This window comes from Egretta garzetta, unplaced genomic scaffold, assembly GCF_000687185.1.
Source record: "Egretta garzetta isolate BGI_Z169 unplaced genomic scaffold, ASM68718v1 scaffold117, whole genome shotgun sequence".
NCBI lineage: Eukaryota > Metazoa > Chordata > Aves > Pelecaniformes > Ardeidae > Egretta > Egretta garzetta.
Window position 1 is genome coordinate 3,993,839 of NW_009260479.1, and position 18,215 is coordinate 4,012,053.

General features: G+C 40.4%; 1 protein-coding gene across 1 annotated transcript in view; it reads right to left on the minus strand.

Annotated features, from left to right (window-relative positions):
• Positions 1 to 18,076, minus strand: part of PRKAG2 (protein kinase AMP-activated non-catalytic subunit gamma 2) — a 233,677-nt gene extending 215,601 nt beyond the window's left edge. Inside the window, exon 1 of the mRNA XM_035899623.1 lies at positions 17,984 to 18,076. Within this exon, the coding sequence (XP_035755516.1) occupies positions 17,984 to 18,076 (93 nt within the window). The remainder of the gene's footprint in view (positions 1 to 17,983) is intronic.
• Between the last annotated feature and the right edge of the window lie 139 nt (positions 18,077 to 18,215).

Genomic DNA, 18,215 nt, shown 5'->3' on the forward strand with positions numbered 1-18,215 from the left:
AGCCAGCTCTCCAGAGGCATCAGCTGCTGTAACTTTGGGAGTCTGGTGACCTGTCTTTTAAAATAGTGGGAGTAACTTCCGTTGCTCCCTCAGCAGTGCTTTTATGGAGCCAAGAGCATGCCAAAATACTGCTTGCCCTTGCAGACAACTTGAGTAACAAAAGAGCAGCTGTACTCAGTTTAAGGCAAGGCTATACTTTCCCACTCCTTATTTAACACTGGCTTATTTCCATCAGCATGAATAACAATGAATGGTAGAGAAGCGATGTTTTATGGGGAGCCCTAGGCTCACGGCGCTATCTGATTCTGCCTCAACTGGGTCATATTGATGGCAGTAAATTTATTGACTGACACAGGAGTCTGGCAACAGACCTCATCACAGGTAAACTCCAGAGGCCAAAGGCAGCCTCATTATAATTGATCTTACATATGAAAAGCTCCATACAGAGTCAGAGCAGAATCAGGAGTGGGCCAAGACATCTGCCAGTCCTGAATTACCTAGAACAATGATTTTTTAATTTTTTTTTTAGCTTATGTTTAAGACTAGAGAGCCACTGAACACTACTTTCCAGCTTGCTATGGACCTGGGCAAGTTACTCATTATGGTTTTGCTTTCCAAGCTTTAAATCAGAAATAATGATACTTCCAGGGCAACATGGGTATTAGTAACTCACCCATTTCTCCTAAACATTTTACTATTTGCAGAAGGAAGGAGATGGAGGAGGGCAGTGCATTAGGGTTATTATGTTATGTTGGCTCTCTCACCAGGCTTTCTTTTGAGGAGAGTTTTAAAACAAATACTTGGATCAAATACCCCATCAATAAAAACCTGGATATCCTCCAAGAGTCCACTTCTTTGGCAAGTTCAAATAAAGCAGGTCTCCCTGTGTTTAAGGTGTAAGTGAAAACTTGAGTGCACAGAAAGTTGGTATTAGAGAGCACACTTGTCTGATAAGAGCTACAATCTACACAGGATAAACTGAATAGCATATGGATAACAAGATGAGACTGGGGAATATCAGGATATTGCATATACCCAAGAATCGACAGTCTGATGATTGGTGATATTTTACATTTCAGATTCAGGGCATTGATATTACTTGGTTCACTTAGGAACCCCTCCAAACCAGGGCCAGTGCAGGCAGGCAAAGTGCTACAGAGACACTTGCATTTACATGGAATGAATAAAAACATGTTTTTCTCTAGACACAGAGAAGAAAACCACTTGTGTCCATTCAAGATCTCACAACACTTTCCTTTAGAAAATTAATTTTGACTCCAAACTCTGTTCCACACATTGCATTTTTTGGCAAAGTCCTCCCTATCAGATATTCCAGATGAAGTAATTTTCTTGAATTCCTGCATAAATTTTCCTAGTACTGCTAAGCACCAGTGAAACACCTAGCGATCTCTGTCCCAGATCTATCTATAAATCACTCATATATGGCAAAACATAATTTGTAAAGCACTTCAGAGCTTTTAATATGAGAAGGTTTGTATCAGTTCCAGAGCTTACTCCACATACTCTGTACCCAGCCAATTAATTAACTGCCAGAGGGTCAGTGGAGCGAGCGCTTGGTTTGGGCTACACACTGCATTCAAGATCAAAAACAAAGCCATCGGGGTGTTAGGGTCAAGACTGCCATGTTTTATACTTCAAGGATATCCTCTTCCTCTACAGCCCTGACATGTGGAAGGAGAAGCACAGCTGGATCCAAGATAAAGCAAGCCTGTGGTTAGAAGGTTACACTGTTGCTCGCAGTCTGGCTAGACTTGGCTTTAACCATCAAATTGACTGTGTATTTTTGGACTGCTGAGGAAATGAGACATTCATGACCTGATTCAGAAACTAAAGCTTTGGACAAAGTTTTAGATGAATCTATTAATGAATTACCAGCAATACCTGAGTTTATGTTTGACTGAATTTCTATGGTCAGCTTAATGAGTACATATACTTGGAAAAGACTTCATCAAGATGAACCTTCATACTTGCTCAGCTTTGAAGTTATACATAAAATACAAAAATATGTTGCACCAGTCACTGTTGCTTTACATGTAATTTCCCAACAATAAAAAAATCAAGAGCAAGAAAATATTAAGGTTATTGCCAGAACATATAATTAAATTTCCTTCCCAAATTTATAACCTCCGTGCAGTCCAGCCAATGTGCCAGAACAAGAACTCCAGCTCCAGCCATTGGAGGTAAGTCCCATCCCTTCACTGGTATCACGGATCCTTTTCTGAGCTGTTCTGTAAAATGGCACACAGTCAGACTCATGGACAGCAGTGCTGAAAAGCCTGAATAACAGAATATACTAGAAAGGAAAATATGAACTTCTTAAGGCCTACTTTTAATTAGTTACCAGATGGAAATGAACCTTTCTCAGAACTTCTGGAAGCTTCTCAGAAAAGTCAAGCTTTCCTTGAAACTGACTTGTGTGCAAATTGGGACAGATAAAATGTTTTTTTCTATTAAATAGATCATCATAAATTCTGACACGATGCTCAGAAAAGTAAACAACATTAACTAAATCACCCTGATTCCAACAAAAAAAATCTAGCCAAATATATGCACTACACATAAAAAACCTCATATATTATGCACACATCCATAAAACAGTTTGAATTTACCAATCCTCAGCCTGTGCACGAAGGCATACTTTATTTAAATTACTGTTATAAATCCATATAAAGTATAGAACTTAGCCTTAAAACTGTCTCTTGATCTCCTATAGTTACCAGGCCTTTATTTAAACGAAATACGGTCTGTCAGAATTCTGTTTGGCCTTTTTTGTATTTTGTCTCTACAAGGGGGATGTGAAAGAGAAAGGCTGAACATGTTTATTCTGGTCTGGGCACCCTGCCAACACTCATAGAGATATTTTAAGTTTTCTGTCTCACATTGAGTTCAACCTCTTACCTGCCTCCCTGTTTAGACCACTGGAAGAAACCACAGCTACAAAATTACAGCTGTAACAAAATCAGAATAGCAGAGAGGGTGAATCATAGCTTTAGCCATATACTACCACTCTAGCCTGGTTTCACTCTCCCATCTCCATCTCAGATCTCTTATATCGGGCATTTTGCACAGTCCTGTTAAATGTGGTAAGATTTGTGGTAAGCAACATTGTAAAAGTTGTCTGCAAGGAGAGAAAGATCTAAGCAGAACATCCAGAAGAAACTTAGATGTTTGTCAAATTGAATTATTATGGAATTGAAAAAAAAAAAATACTGACATTTTGGCTTTGCTCATTTACACTTAATATACTCGCAAACTTCAGGTGGTTCCTTCTCCCATCTCCCCTAACTTGCAGAGAGCCATAACAAAACCTTAACATCTTTATCTCATGCAAAAATAGTGCATCCAGCTCCCACCCCACTGATGACAGCAGTTTCAGTGGTGACAGGGAAAATATTCCCGCTAAGGCAAGTAACGGTAGAATCACATCCAGCAAATCTAGTGGTGAGCAGCTCATACAGCTAAAAACTTCTTGCAGCAGGTTCAGCCGTTCCCCACTCTGAGCTGAACAGGTCACTTAAGCCAAAAAAATATTCTTTAAATCCCCTAAAATGCTAACTGTGGGTATCTTCCATGAAACAACAGGAACCTTGAGGCTCCTATTACCATTAAGTATCCCATCCTTGGGCAGCCCAAGTCATCAAAATTTCTGAAAAAAGTTACAGTCATCCCTAAAGTTTTCCCATGTCTCAGGGATGTAAACAAAACTAAAAATCCTTTCCATAAAGACTCAACATGGAACTCTGTGAGACTGATTTTGGTGGTCTTTGTACCTTGTGATCGTGGTGGGGTTTAGAAACTGTATCTAGAGATAGCAGATAGTGGTTTTGGCTGGGGGGATACTGCTAAGGGAATATTATTTGCATGGAGGTTAGCCTGACTTTTGGAAATCACAGGATTACAAAAATAGGAACACATAATGAAGAGAAATCTGATGTGAAAACTGGAAAGCTGGGAAGAAGACCGAGAAACTAAGAGCTTTTGGCAACATGCTCAAAATCAGTCTTAGTCAGCAAAGATGTTTAGGAGATTGCTGTGAAATGAAGTTCCCAGCCCAGTGCCAGGAAGTCGGATTTCCACACTACAATGATAAATATCTTTGGTGGTAATTGCTGGAAGGCCAGTCCTGCCTGTCAAAATAGAAGTGCCACAATGGACTGTTGCAAGGAATTTTATATGATGAACTTGATTTGTGCTCTGAGCCACAATCAGTCTTCAGGGCTGTCCTCATGGTAACTTTTACAGCACTGAATTTACATAATTTTAGCTAAAAAGGAATAAATCTAACTTTTTGGATAAACCATCTTATCTTTCTGCATTCCCACTTTTCTGCAACGCTATCACCAATCATATTTCTACTGGTAAATAGTTTTCCGTCTTCCTTAACTCTGTTATCATTTTCCATTTGAAACACACTCTGGCATAATCAGACTGCTTTTCAAGATCAATCAGCCCTGGTAGGAACAAGTATCTGTCTTGGAGAAAAAGCAATTGCATTGGCATAATCAAGTTACTAACGAAAGGTCCATTATATAATCAACAAATTGGTCTTTCTGCTGGCTATTCCCTTTCCTCCATGATAGTTCTCAGTTCAGTTAGACATTTGTGATTTATTTAGTAAATGGATAAAGTAATCATTTGGATTTTTACCAATTGTGTTGCATTGTGCTGATTACTAATTGCAGCTCTTGCATTTCACTGCTGAAATACCTACTTTTCAGCATATGTATGATGATCTTTCAGGCATAGATGAACATGGAAGTGCCCTGTGTGCCACTTGTGTTTTCTGTTCCCTTGATGTAAAGAGTCTTTTCATCTCCAGGGGTTGATGAATCCCAGCATGGGCTGGTAGTTTCCCTGTATAGCTAGAGTTCCACTGTGTAATAAAGTATAAATCTACTCATTTTACTTTCTTAATCTCACTAACTTTACTAACTTCATTTTCCATTGCTCATAATTTCATATAGCTCCCATCCTACAGGATAACTGTTTCATTTTCAGACTCATCCTACCAAATGGTCATCCATTCATTGCTGTCTTTACCTGATTTTTTTCAGCATTTAAGCAAAATACAGTGTAGATATTTCAGCATAACAGTTCTTGAGAGGAAATTCTGTTTTTCACTGTGAATAAAAAAAACCAAATATGTAATTTTATTCTATTTTATATAATTGATCTGCAAAGCATTTCAGCCTGCTTTGGGTTAGAGGACACAGTATGGAAGAGAGTCACCTAGATATTAAACTCCACTTCAGCAGAATATACTTTGAAATGCCACTAGTACAGAATCATAGAAGCATTTGGTTTGAAAAGACCTTTAAGATCACGAAATCCAACTGTACTTGTCCGCTACTAAACCATGTCCCTAAGCACCACATGTACCAGTCTTTTAAATACCTCCAGGGATGGGGACTCCACCACCTCCCTGGGCAGCCCATACCAATGCTTGACAACCCCTTTGGTGAAGAAATTTTTCCTAATATCCAACCTAAACCTTCCCTGACACAACTTGAGGCCATTTCCCCTCATCTTATCACTTGTTACTTGGAAGAAGAGACCAACACCCACCTGGCTACACCCTCCTGTCTTGAACCCCCCCAGTCCCCCCAGCCACTCCCTGTCAGCCTTGTGTTCCAGACCCCTCACCAGCTTCGTTGCCCATCTCTGGACATGCTCCAGCACCTCAGTGTCCTTGGAATGAGAGGCCCAAAACTGAACACAGCATTTGAGGTGCAGCATCACCAGTGCTGAGTACAGGGGAAGGATGACTTCCCTGGTCCTGCTGGTCACACTATTTCTGATTCAATAGCATGTTACATTAATATTAATTCATATAAATTTCCCATTCCCAATATTTAGGCAATACCAAATAGATAGAACCAAAAATTAACAGATAATTTCATGCTAGTTCAGCAGTAAATTGCCACTACCCGTTACAATTCATGGTGGCTGAAGTCCACATCCCCAAATAGCCAAGAAAACCTCTATAGGTAAATAAATAAAAAAATAAACCTTCTAAAACTATCTGGCAGGGGCAGACTAAAGCAGAGGATTCCTTTTGTGGGAGTTCTCCTGCGTAACATGTACATTCCCAATGAGCAAGCCCAGGCATATTTGTTTTTACACAGTCATTTCCACACCAAGACACATTTCCATTCCCCCCTCCCTCCTTCTGCTTTTGTATTCCATCGTCCACATCAACAATTAGTGGAAGTGCCTGGCTGTGCCTGTTCACATTGTTCCCAGACTTTTCTCTCCCCCAGTGAGCTCTGAAGACCATGCATTATTTGACATGACATGACTTGGAGGCCTTCTGCAGCAACGGCCGTATGCAGGGAAGCAGACGGAGACAAGGAAGAAGAAAGTTAGTCCTGGTTACAACTATCTGGGACAGTAGGACTTAAATTACTATGCATTAATCTTTTAGCACAATACCCCAGGTGACTGGACTTTAAATTACTTAAGTCTTGTAAACCAAAAAAAAACCCAAACCACACCAGAAATAAAAACAGCCTAAAGGTCAAGATACAAAGTCAGCTCGTTGTTCTATTTGTTTTGTGACATTAAAACACAGGATATGAAATTGAAAAGAGTCTTAGTACAGCTAGAAACTAAATCCAGATGTTTTAACATCAGGAAGAAGCATATTCATAATGTATTTTTTTCTGAAGTAATTAAATATCTATTGCACTTTCCATCACAGTTCATTTCTCTGCAACATGAGCAATTTGCCAGCTTGTACATAAACACTGAATGTATTCAGTTTATAGTAAACAGCTGCACACAGGGCAGCTTCCCTTCACACACACAGGCTCTGCACTTGTGTCCCTGCATGTTTTTTAAATTAACCTAGACAAGTGCACAGAACATTCAAGACCATAAAACATAACCAAAGGTACCTATTGCTCTCTGGAAATGAACTCTTAGAAATATCTTCTCTGAAAAGGGATGTTTTCTTAGAGTGTATACTTAGTATTTCCTCTCGTTTTGCTGTTAAAGTCCAGAGAACTTAGATTTTACCATGTCTGCAAGAGAAGGTGACTCCCAGACATATGTTCCCAGATGTTCAGCCTGTATGTGTTCCAACTCTCATCCATTAAGGCGCATGTACTGATCACTGCCATTGATCTTACTAGCCTTTGCTTTTACATGTGTACCTCTTCCTCAGTTACTTCAACCCAAATACAGTCAAAGCTAAAAGCTTGTTTTACAATTGATATATAGAGAGAAATTTCAAAGACTAAGTTGGTTACCCCATCAGCTTTTCACAACCTGAGGAGCTCCCTTGTGTCCTCCCACCTCTCGACCTCAACAAGCAGCAGCCCACAAAGCAATATCGACACTGACTTGCAGAAGTCCAAATACCTTTAAACCCAAATACCTCTGCTTCATAAACATCCTGACAAAAAGTATATGCAGTTTATATAAAAAAAATATATTTTTCCATTTAAAAATTTATATTTGAAAGGAAATTTGAAATAACTGTCCACAGTGAGTCTAAACACATTAAATGCCTACAGTAGTGTGCAAAATTTTAAAAGTTTACACAGGTAAAAAATATATAGATAAAAAAATCCTCACAAATTTTAAATGATAGCAGCTTTTTCTCAAGTTACATTGAAAAGTTGGAGGGAACGGAAAAGGAATTTCTTTCTGAAGACTTTATCATATGTAATACTTGGTCATTCTCAGTCAAACATAAGGTCATACATAGACGTTATCCTGTGTCCCAGTGGACTGCACTGCACTGAGTATCAGTATTGGTTTCAGTCTTTATCATCGAGAGAACAGCTGCTATTTATCTCTTCCCAAATTACTTCCTAGTATTACTTTCAATCTCTGTTCCATAAAAAACAAGCTTCTGACTTAGGGGGTTTGTTTTGGTTTTGGTTTGGGTTTTGGGTTTTTTCCATTTTAGCTATCAGGTGCAAGAGAATGCTATTGGGAGTGGAAAAGTTGGATAAGCAGCTTCTGTTTTGTAACACAGGTATAAACAGCAGAGGGGGAAGAATGGCATCTTGAAAGCTTGAGAAATGTAAATCTTTATTTTCAAATGTATTTAAGGACATCCTGATGCAAGTGGACTAGTAGGATCTTCAAATACTGCAAAGGGACCTACCGTGCCTAAATGCTTTTGAAAATCCTATCTCTCTGAACTACTAGGCTTCTTAGCACCTATTTTTTTTTCTCATGGATCAATCTTGTGAATGGCATTTCAAGTAAACTTGAGTCATCTGCTGTTCTCAGATTTTTGGATCTCAGATTATAGACAGATGGACATCAAAAGTGAATGAGTTACCAAGGCTTACCAAGTTACCACTTGCCTGTTTTATCTGACAATGTACACCATGAAAATAAAACATGTTGGCTAACTAAGAAGGCATCGGAAGGCAACATTTTATTCAGCATTGTGGTGGGATAGGAGGATGCACATCATCTGGTGAACAGCAGCTTGCTTTGCCTTGGTAACTATTGATTGAGGTCCACCAGGACAGCTGATGAATACTGAGTGAAAAATATTTTTGTCTTACTAACGGAGACTAGCCCACTACTGTACATGGCTAAGTAAGGCATGTTTCCTCTTTTACTGACTTCAATGTTTCACAGCTGAAAATCAGAAGAGCTCATGTAACAGCAACTTTTGCATGCCAACTGATGATGCCTCCACAGGTCTGCCACGGTGAAAGGAGCCAGAACTCTAAGTACACAACACAGAAAAAGGAATTGAAGTAATTGCCATTTTTGAATTACTGGTATTACTTTATAAAGAAAAATGCTGGCATGTACTCTCCTGCCTCTGTAGAGCACGTACAGCCACTCTCAAAACCATAAAAACTATAAGGAAAATGTATAATTAATCACCACCCAACTAAAAGAAGTCAATTAAATTAGTATTTACCTTTAACATCATCTACCTAAATAAAAGGGCAAAGAGAACAGCTGAGTAACATCTTCTACTTCCCATTCATTTCAGGCTCTAAATCTTATGTTTATGAACAAAGTTGGCTCAACTTTTCAGATGGCAGAAGCTCTCCATTTTCCCATAAAAATGTAGAGTTGATCTAGCATTAGAAGAAGTATCCAAGCAGAATAGTTTTGAGATCGTGTTGGTATTCTCTCTCCTGCACTAGCTGGCAGCAGTACTGGGGAATGCCTAGCTCCAGCAACTGGAAGGACATGTCAGTGGAGTGCAAGAGTGGAGATAGGATACCTGGAAACACTTTGGAGGGTGCTATAGGTTGAATGTGGCTGGTAAAGTGCTGTTTCAGATGTCCCAAACCCCATCTGCTTGAGTTTACAGATGACTATATGCTCAACGAGTGCAGATGCCTTGTTTCAAAGAACTCTACAACTGATGTGCCACCAGCTATTCAGAAAAAAACCCTAATGTTTCACAACTTTCAACAACCACAGGAACCACATGGAGGGTGCGATAATGAGGCACACTCATTGAAGTATCACTTCTGATGCTGGAAGTTAATATAGTCTCCTCTAATTTACCTAATATCCTTGGTCTTCCTGATCAGACTGCCAAAAGAGTCCTAACAGTGTTATTTTAGGACACAGCACAACTGTCTGTAGACATTAGACTGGAATCCTTTCACTTCACATGTATTTTCAAAAAGCAAAAGGAAAAATACTTTCCATCATTGCTGACTTAGGTTGAGCTTGTACATGGATCCTTATGGGACAAATAACACAGGAAGAAGCTTGGGCTTGTGGTTAAGTCACCTAGGTCTCAAGACTTCATGAGTCCAACTGTCACACTCCTGTACAACATGGGGCAAGTTGTTCAAGCTCTAACTGTCCAGTTGAATATCAGTACTGCAGGGACAACATCATTTCCTCTCACCTGCCTCCTGTCTATAACATCTATCAAGGCTTTAAATTCTTCAGAGAGTTTGTCTTTACTAACGTATGTATCCTTACGCATGCATAGACGTCTAGCTCAACAGCATTCAGTCATGGATGGAAAGGACATCGCATAGGATGTTTCAGTGTGGCAGTGTGGCACACTGATGCTTTAAAAGTTTATTCTTTGTGGACCTCAAGCTCCAGCCATTCACCGATGCAAAGCTTACATCATGGACTCTCTTCTGCCCAACCTCAGGCAATACAGCAGATAGATAGCAATTTAGACAGCTAGGTGATGATTTAGCGCTCTTGTCCCTGAACTGTCTTTCCTCATGCCTCTTGGTTTAGATCACACTTCCAACACAGAAGCCATGATTAATACTCAGTAACAGCAAAACCCCCTCTAATTAATTTATGCAAAAGGAATGACAATACATGATGAAAACCACACTTCAGAAGATGCAATGCTCTACTGAAAAGCTGGCAAACTCCCATACATATTGTGATAACACTGACTAAGCACCTTTTTTTATCTCTTCCTTACTGTCCCTTTCTTCCACAAGCCTTTTTGGGACTACTGTGCTTCCAGTTTCAACTCCCATCTCAGAACATGCTTTTCCCAGAAGTCTCTACATGGCCAAATCCAATTTCACTCCCCAGATGGACACTATGCTTTTGGGACAAGATCCAACCAGCTGTGGAGTTAAATTCAATGTGCCTGTGTAATGGCTGAAAAATATTTAATCTCAAGGAACACTCACTTGCCCAAATGCATTATTTCAGAGCAATGAAGTTGTGCAGTCTCCATCCTTGGAGATATTTAAAATCTGATGGGACACAGTCCTGAGGAACCTGCTCTAGCTGACCGCAGGGTCAGCAGGAGGATTGGTCTAGACAATCTCCAGAGGTCTCTTCCAACCTCAACTATTCCCTGATTCTGTAAAAATGCTTGTTAGCAGTTACACCTTTTAAAGGCTACATCACAGGCTTAGCAAACATATTAAATGCACAACTATTTAAAGGCATAGAACAGTCCTGAATCTGGAAACTTGACAAAGATTATGGCTAGGTAGCAAAAATAGAGTCATTGTGATACACTTCAGGATTCTGTGTATAATTCTGGCTGTCTTCCCCAATTTCCATGTAGAGTCCATTCAAAATAAGTGGCATGCAGATAACATTCCATTTCTTCCCCTAGACAGGCTATAGACAATGTTAACGGCACCTGTTTAGTCCACCACATTCTTATAACTATACCTTTTCTATGGAGAGCTTGTCTTCATTGAAATGTTTCTTCATGCTTGGATTCAAATTTTAGCGCTAATCCAGCTCACCAAGTATTGATTTCTCTAATTCCACGGAAAACATGTTTCCAAACTATTCTAAAGGAATCCACAGGCACGTAGCTTCCACAAACCATATCCCAACTTCAGACATTCATAAAAGACCATTAATATGTCTACAAATGAGGAAAATTCTCTGTTTTGTAGTGCTGTAAGCGAGCTCTCTGACCACTCAGACAGCTTTTCTTTCTTCAGCTTGCAGAAGCTGAGTGTTTTCTTATTTGCATTGTTCCAGCAGCATTACCAACATGAAAAGATGAGTGAAAATTTCACAAAGCCTGTTGTGAATAAATGATGATAAAGGCTTTATAACATGGCAGATCATGCTTATAATGCACACACGTCCTCCTAATGAAACTCCAGATCTATGAATGTGTTCTCCAGCAGCTTAAAAAAGGCATATAGCTCTATCACCCTGACTGCAAAAATAGATTAAGTCTTCAGCCTATGACATGGGTTCTGTTTTTGGAGCAGGTCACAGACATCCTTTGCAATAATGACCATAAGGTCTGAACAATCACGGTGTGTGACATAAATGACAACCATGAAACAGATACTGCAATGCATTTGCTGTGTATCTCACTAAGTCATGCTTACATAATATAATTTACTGTCATGCTAAATTATATGAAAATTTAAAGGATGCTACATTCCATTCTGTGAATCCCCAATGTCAAAAACTGAAGTACCATGTTATGCTTTGGTTCTCTACCATGCAAATATAATGCTTTCATGCTTTAAAGATTTCATATGTAGTTAGATGCAAGCAATTTAAGAGAGACAGTATTACAGAAGCAAACACTAAACTGAAGCATTATATTCCAGTTTCTACAACTACCTAAAGGATAAACACAAAAATCATTCTGCAGCAGAAATTGTCATAAACATCACTGTTCAACTCACTAGCTAGAAATAGTTCAGTAGTAGCATAGCACTGTATCACCAAACCACCAATAATATTTTATATTTATTGATGGCATCTTATGTTTGTATGTATACATAAGTTCTCCTTTCCAGGAGAAAAAACATACTCCATTCAAGACACATTCAAGCTGCTTTTTTCTTTTTGTCTTTGAAGACATGCGTAACTCTCTCTATTCGTTAGGTGATAACACTTTCTCCAGTGTGTCTACAGTGCAAACAATAGTAGAAAATTGAGACAGCAGTCCTCTGCAACCAGATCAGGCCCTGAAAGCTGGCTAATTGTCAAAGCCTCATGATCAGTCTAGGGTAACGTAGCCCACAAAGGGTCTAGTTCCATGTCAGACAGACATATTCTGTGATATCTCCTGTCTGCTACTGATGTCTTCCTTGATGCTTCATTTCTTTAGTAACCAACTCTGCTCTTTCATTATTCCCTATGCATGGGATGCCTTTTGATATAAATTCAGCTCTTCTTCAGAGGAATGAGAATTTTATGTGGTACTTCACTCACCATAATGTCCATAATTTGGTCTACCAACAGCCATGCTGACACAGTTTTGGCTCCTTTCTACTCCCATTAGCCCTGCCAAACCAGCACACCAACCTACTTCCATGACTGTCCATGCATCATCAACCAAATGATTGTTAAATCCTGTCTTCAGGGTCAAATTCTGCTTTTGGTCACATCTGAGCAGCTCCCTTGGATGCAATGTGTGAAATTGGGCATAAGTTGAACCTTGCAGGTCTGTGAACAGGTAGTGGAACCTCCCAGGTGGAGATGGCTACTTTCCACTTCACTCCTGAGCCCTCTAGGAGCACGACCTTTTCTTCTGTTTGAGTAATTCCCAATACAAGCACGGTGTGAGTAACCTTCCCTGAGGCCAAAAGTCTCGCCATCCACATTGCTGTGAGGTTCCTTCCACACTCATGACTTACTCCTCCAAGGAAGTTCACATTCCTCTCAGCCCACAGTCCTCACAGGCTCACAGGTGTAAATAAAGGAGGTTGGATGAGATAATTTAGGAACAGAATCTCCTACCAGAAAAAGTGATGTTTTAAAGAAGCAGTATTTTTCAAAAAGCTGATGATCAGCCTGTGTTATGCTTTAAAATCAAAAAGACTAAAAGCTTCCTTAATTACAGTGGCAGCTATTATGACTTCAAACATGAACCCTTTCTTTTTTCCTTCAGATAGATTCAAAGTGCAATCTCAACACTCCTGAGCAAATACCTCTTGCCTTTCAGACCCTTAACATATCAGCCCTTTAGGGAGGAATCCAAATTTAAACTTCAAGGCCACAGAGGCTCAGGACAACTCAGAGTCTGCCTTATGAGAGCAAGGGGGAGGACAGTTGCAGATTTAATTTCAGGGAAACATTTCTCTCTCCGCTGTCTCCCTCTCCCCCCACCTCCTTTTCCCAAGAAAACAAACATTTTTTTCATTCCTAGATCACATTGGAAGCTGATTCCCTCATCTCCTTTGAAAGACTTGATCAGCTTATTCTTCATCTGCAGTTTCCTAAAGCGGTCCCTAGACTGAAGTGCTGTTCTCATCAGCCCATCCAGCAATTACCAGGAGACAAGAAGCACCCTGCAAAAACTGTGACAGAACAAAATCATTTCACAGTGATTTATTAGGCATGCAGCCATTAATGACTTTGCAAGTGTGGAAAGCAGGATGGAGGGGCAGAGCCTGAGCCAACACTAGCTGTCAGAACATCATTGTCATCTATCGGGTTAGAAATATTTAAGCCATCTGATGTTTCAGCCTGGCATCCCGACATAACAACAGGCCTGGAAACAGCAATAAATTTGCACATTGAAGAGTCTGTTCAAAATCGTAGAGGTTGACAAAGAAATGGGAGAGATTGTGCAGAGTTGTTTGCTTGTGTGACATTGAAAATAAAGGATCATGATCTCCAAAAGCATCCTTCTAGTGCATCAACTCTGCTGTCAGGGCTGAAGTACCAGAGGCAACAGCCACTTCACTGAACTGAAAGATGTTTTTATATTCATTTGCAGATGTTATTTTTGTCCTTATTGTGAAAAAAAATCTTTGTTCTTTTGAATAAAAAGTCACCTTGTGATACATTTGGGAAAAAAATCCAAGGAAGTGCCAAGGTTCTGCAATTTCCACCTGCTGGGAGCAGCAGGTGCTTGGCACTTGCCACGGTGGAACTCTTGAGATAGGTTCTGCCCTCAGTTGCGCAAATGTAAACACAACATAACTTCGCTGGCACTGATTGAAATATCCCAGATGAAATTCAAAGTAAGCAAGAGTAGAATCTCTCCTTTTTTTTTTTTTTTTTCCCCAGCAACACGGGATTACAATGGTAACATTAATATTAGAACAGATCAGTTTTGCAAGATGACAAAAGAACATACTGATCTCACTGCTGTGAGCTCCTACTCAGCAGAAAATTGCATCCCATTTTAGAATAGTTTTTAAAATGTTCAAAGCAATGTGCAAGCATTAACTTCTAATGGCTTAAAAAGGAATTTTATAACACTAATGTCTTCATATTACAGATGTGATGCATCTAGAGAGCAAAGGTTTCTATTCAAATCTGCAGCAGCTTTCAAAGATATTTGGACCAGAAATTTCCATTTAGGCATCTCTAATTTCAAGGCTTCAGAATGTGCTGCTGGGAAAGACAGAGGCTGATATGCCCTCTACTTTACAAAGGCTCCTGCAATTATATTATGGTCCATCTAAATTGCTAGTTTATTAGTCAGTTATGTATTTGCAAAGAAAACAACAAACAAACAAAACAAAAAGTTGTTCAATCAGTCCAGCAATGTAGCAAATACTTCCCTGCCATGCTAACAGAATACAGTGGCCCTCACTTTACTCTTGGCTACTGAATGACAAGTTGTGAGCAGCTAGGAAACCCAACTGGCAGGAACTTAGTGGTCTACCACCACTCGCAGAAGCAAGGGTTGGGCAGCATCCACTTGTGCTGAAGGAGACTGAGCACAGAAAGAAGGTGAAAATAGAGTGTTTCCAGACTTTTTGTATCATGTCTTGTTATTGCTTGAGAAAGATGTACCTGAGAAATGCCCCAGAGCATTGCAACACACAAACCCAGCTTTCTTAAATTGATCCATTTTTTCCCACTGTCACAGGCAAACCTCAAAAATAAAAATATGTGAGAGAAGGAAGAAAAGCATACAACTTCATTTTCAGACATGCCTATTATTCCACAATCCTCTGACCTAACTGTAGTGCATTTTGCATTATGTACCTTTTTTTTGCACAATATTTGTCATTAGTTTTTCAGTCAGCATTTCTACGTGACTAATAAATATGTTTTAGGATAGCCTGCGTCACAACAGTACCTTTCTGTCCCACTGCTTTCTCTTTCAAAATTGACTCCTCTCTCCCCTCCTACTCAGACCTTGTTAGTCCTTCCCTCGTTCCTAATTTGAAGATCTCAATGAGCAAGAATTACATGTCTCAGCAATAAACATGATCTCACAGCAAAACAAAGAAGAGGATGAACAAAATTAAAATTACTGTCTGGTGAAAGCTCCCTTGACAACTACAGCTACACTGACAGGCGCCACTGAAATAATAGGAACGATGCTGCAAAACAACAGCCAAGAAAACGTTATGAAAGAGAAAAAAAAACAGTCTAAATGGATCTTTTCAAATGCAGATTCCACTGTCAAATGAGGAGAATGAGAAAAATGTTCTTTCTTATAGCACAGTCATATTTAAACTCTGCCAGATAACAGAAAACCACCAAAAATGTGAGTACAACCTGAAAGATGCTGGGCCCAATAGTCCATTTCAGGAATGCTAGAATGATGCAGAATGGAACAGACGGATCATATTTTGGGGATGGAGAGGAGGGATGGAAGGTGTTATCTCATTACCAAATCTTGAATTGCTTCCAACTGGGTGAACAATAAAACTCTTGTCAACTTCCACACGACATCAGGCATTTGCAGGCTTGTATTTGAGTAACTACCACTACCTAGGTGACAAACTGCATAGCAAAGAAGCCAAGAGACTAACGAACACGAAAAATTATGGCCCACTACTAATGATGTTCCATCCAGGACAGAATTAAGGCAATACTTGTGAAGAAAGGTTGTCTATGGGCTTAGGGAGGCAATTAGGAAAAAGCATTAGCCCTCCTCTGTCAGTAATGCTTAAGTGTGAACAAGTTACTTTGGCACTTTTTCCACCTTAGCTTCACAACCATAAAATGGGGAAAACTGCTGTAAGTACTGATGTGGTCAGAATTATCTGGTGGTCAGAAGGTATTTCAAAAGCACCAGATGGATCCTGTAAAATCCTGCAGCAACCGCAGCATCTCCCAAACTCCCTATGGCTCTTCAGCAGGCAGAAAATGCAGCTTCTTGGAACAGTGGTGGAGATCCAGCTGCACCGAAGTTCCTGGCTAGACTGAGGCAGAGGTGGGGAGACTACGGAAAGAGATGGCAGAGACAATGCAGCAGGCAGGGTGGAAAGGAGTAAGGTGCACAGAATGAGTGGTGCTTTGGTGTGGTACATTTTATTTTCTTGGTATTTTACATCCCTATCGTGAAGTATTACTGGTAACATGGCAAAGATTATTGCCTAAAAATTTCAGTCACAAACACATAGGCAACACCCATGTTAGCAGAAACAGACCCTTTTCTCCTAGTACTGAGTGCACTCAGAACTCCAGAAGTTTGGCTTAGGCTCCTGGGCTTGCATTCCTCTCCAGAGAAAAATGAAATCTGCAGAAGAGCCATGTATTTCTCCTCCATTTTATTCCATACACTCAAGACACCTAATAAATTTGCTTTGACTTCTTATTCTTTCTTAAAACAAAGGAAAAACTTAGAAGCAGAAATATCTTTTTGCTCCCTGGTGCCCTGGCAGAGACACATGTAGGACTGCTTCCCACTTTTATATAATGAGATTTAAAAAAAAAAAAAAAAAAAAACAACCACAGATTGCGCAGAAAAAAGATACAGGGACTCTGCCATTTCTTCCCAGAAGGACTGAAACTAAAAGCACATCATGACTGAGAATAAAAAACTCAATAGTTACATAGATAATAAGAACATCCCAATAGTAAAAGAAAAACAATAAAGTTTTGAAAGCCATGTAAACTCTGAAGACAGAGCCAGCCAGCCTTTTAGTACTCACTGGGAATAGAGAAACTTTTGGTCTGAGGTTATTCTGGACCTATATAGTGTAGTTTCTCGCATGTTTCTTTATAGTGTGAATACACAAACCAGAACAGTCAGTGAACAGGCTGCATGGCTCACTAGTCTGCTCCACCATGGCATTACAACTGTCCCTGCTCTTTTGGCAACAAACAGACCGCTTGTGTCCAAATCTGAGCAAGCTCTGGCTTCCCCAACCCTGGGAAATTCAGATGTAGATTAGTCTTGAGAGAGGGAAGAGTCAGATTAAACACTGATTCAGCCACAAGGCACGGACAGTTCCCAGAGCCAAACCTGGGACCAGCATCTGAGGGGTGAACAGACCTTTCGCTAAACCGCACTGTGAGTCCATGTGTGAAGTGGCTGAGCAACACCAAACCAAGCCCACAGCCTGAGGCAGCCAGAGTTATCCTCATCCCTCTGTGCCACGGACGGAGCTCCCTGAGCACCCTGAGCTCCCAGCACTGCACGGGGGGCAGAGACCCGGAGGAGCCCCCACGCACCCACCCCAGATGTGGAGGACCTATGGGCTGCACCCCCCAGTCCAGCATCCTCCAAACTCAGCAGCAGGAACCACCTCTCCCTGCCTCTCGCTGCGCTACGTGCCCGAGAAAAACATGCCCCAGTGCCCAAGCCAGGCCAGCTGCAGAAGGGGAGGAAGAGCAAGGAGCCACTTACGGGGATGTGCACTCGCAACATGAGTTTCTTGTGGCTGGAGCTTTTCCTGCTGCTGGAGGCATCTTTCTTCTTGTCCATGGCAGTGCTTCCCATCCCTTCACACAGGCGTGGTGCTGGGCGATGGATCCGGAGAGGGAGGCTTCTCTCCCACCGTCCCACCGGCCGCAGTTACTCCAGACTCCTTATTTTCTTTTTTCTTTTCTTTCTTTTTTTTTTTTAATGGCCTTAGGGA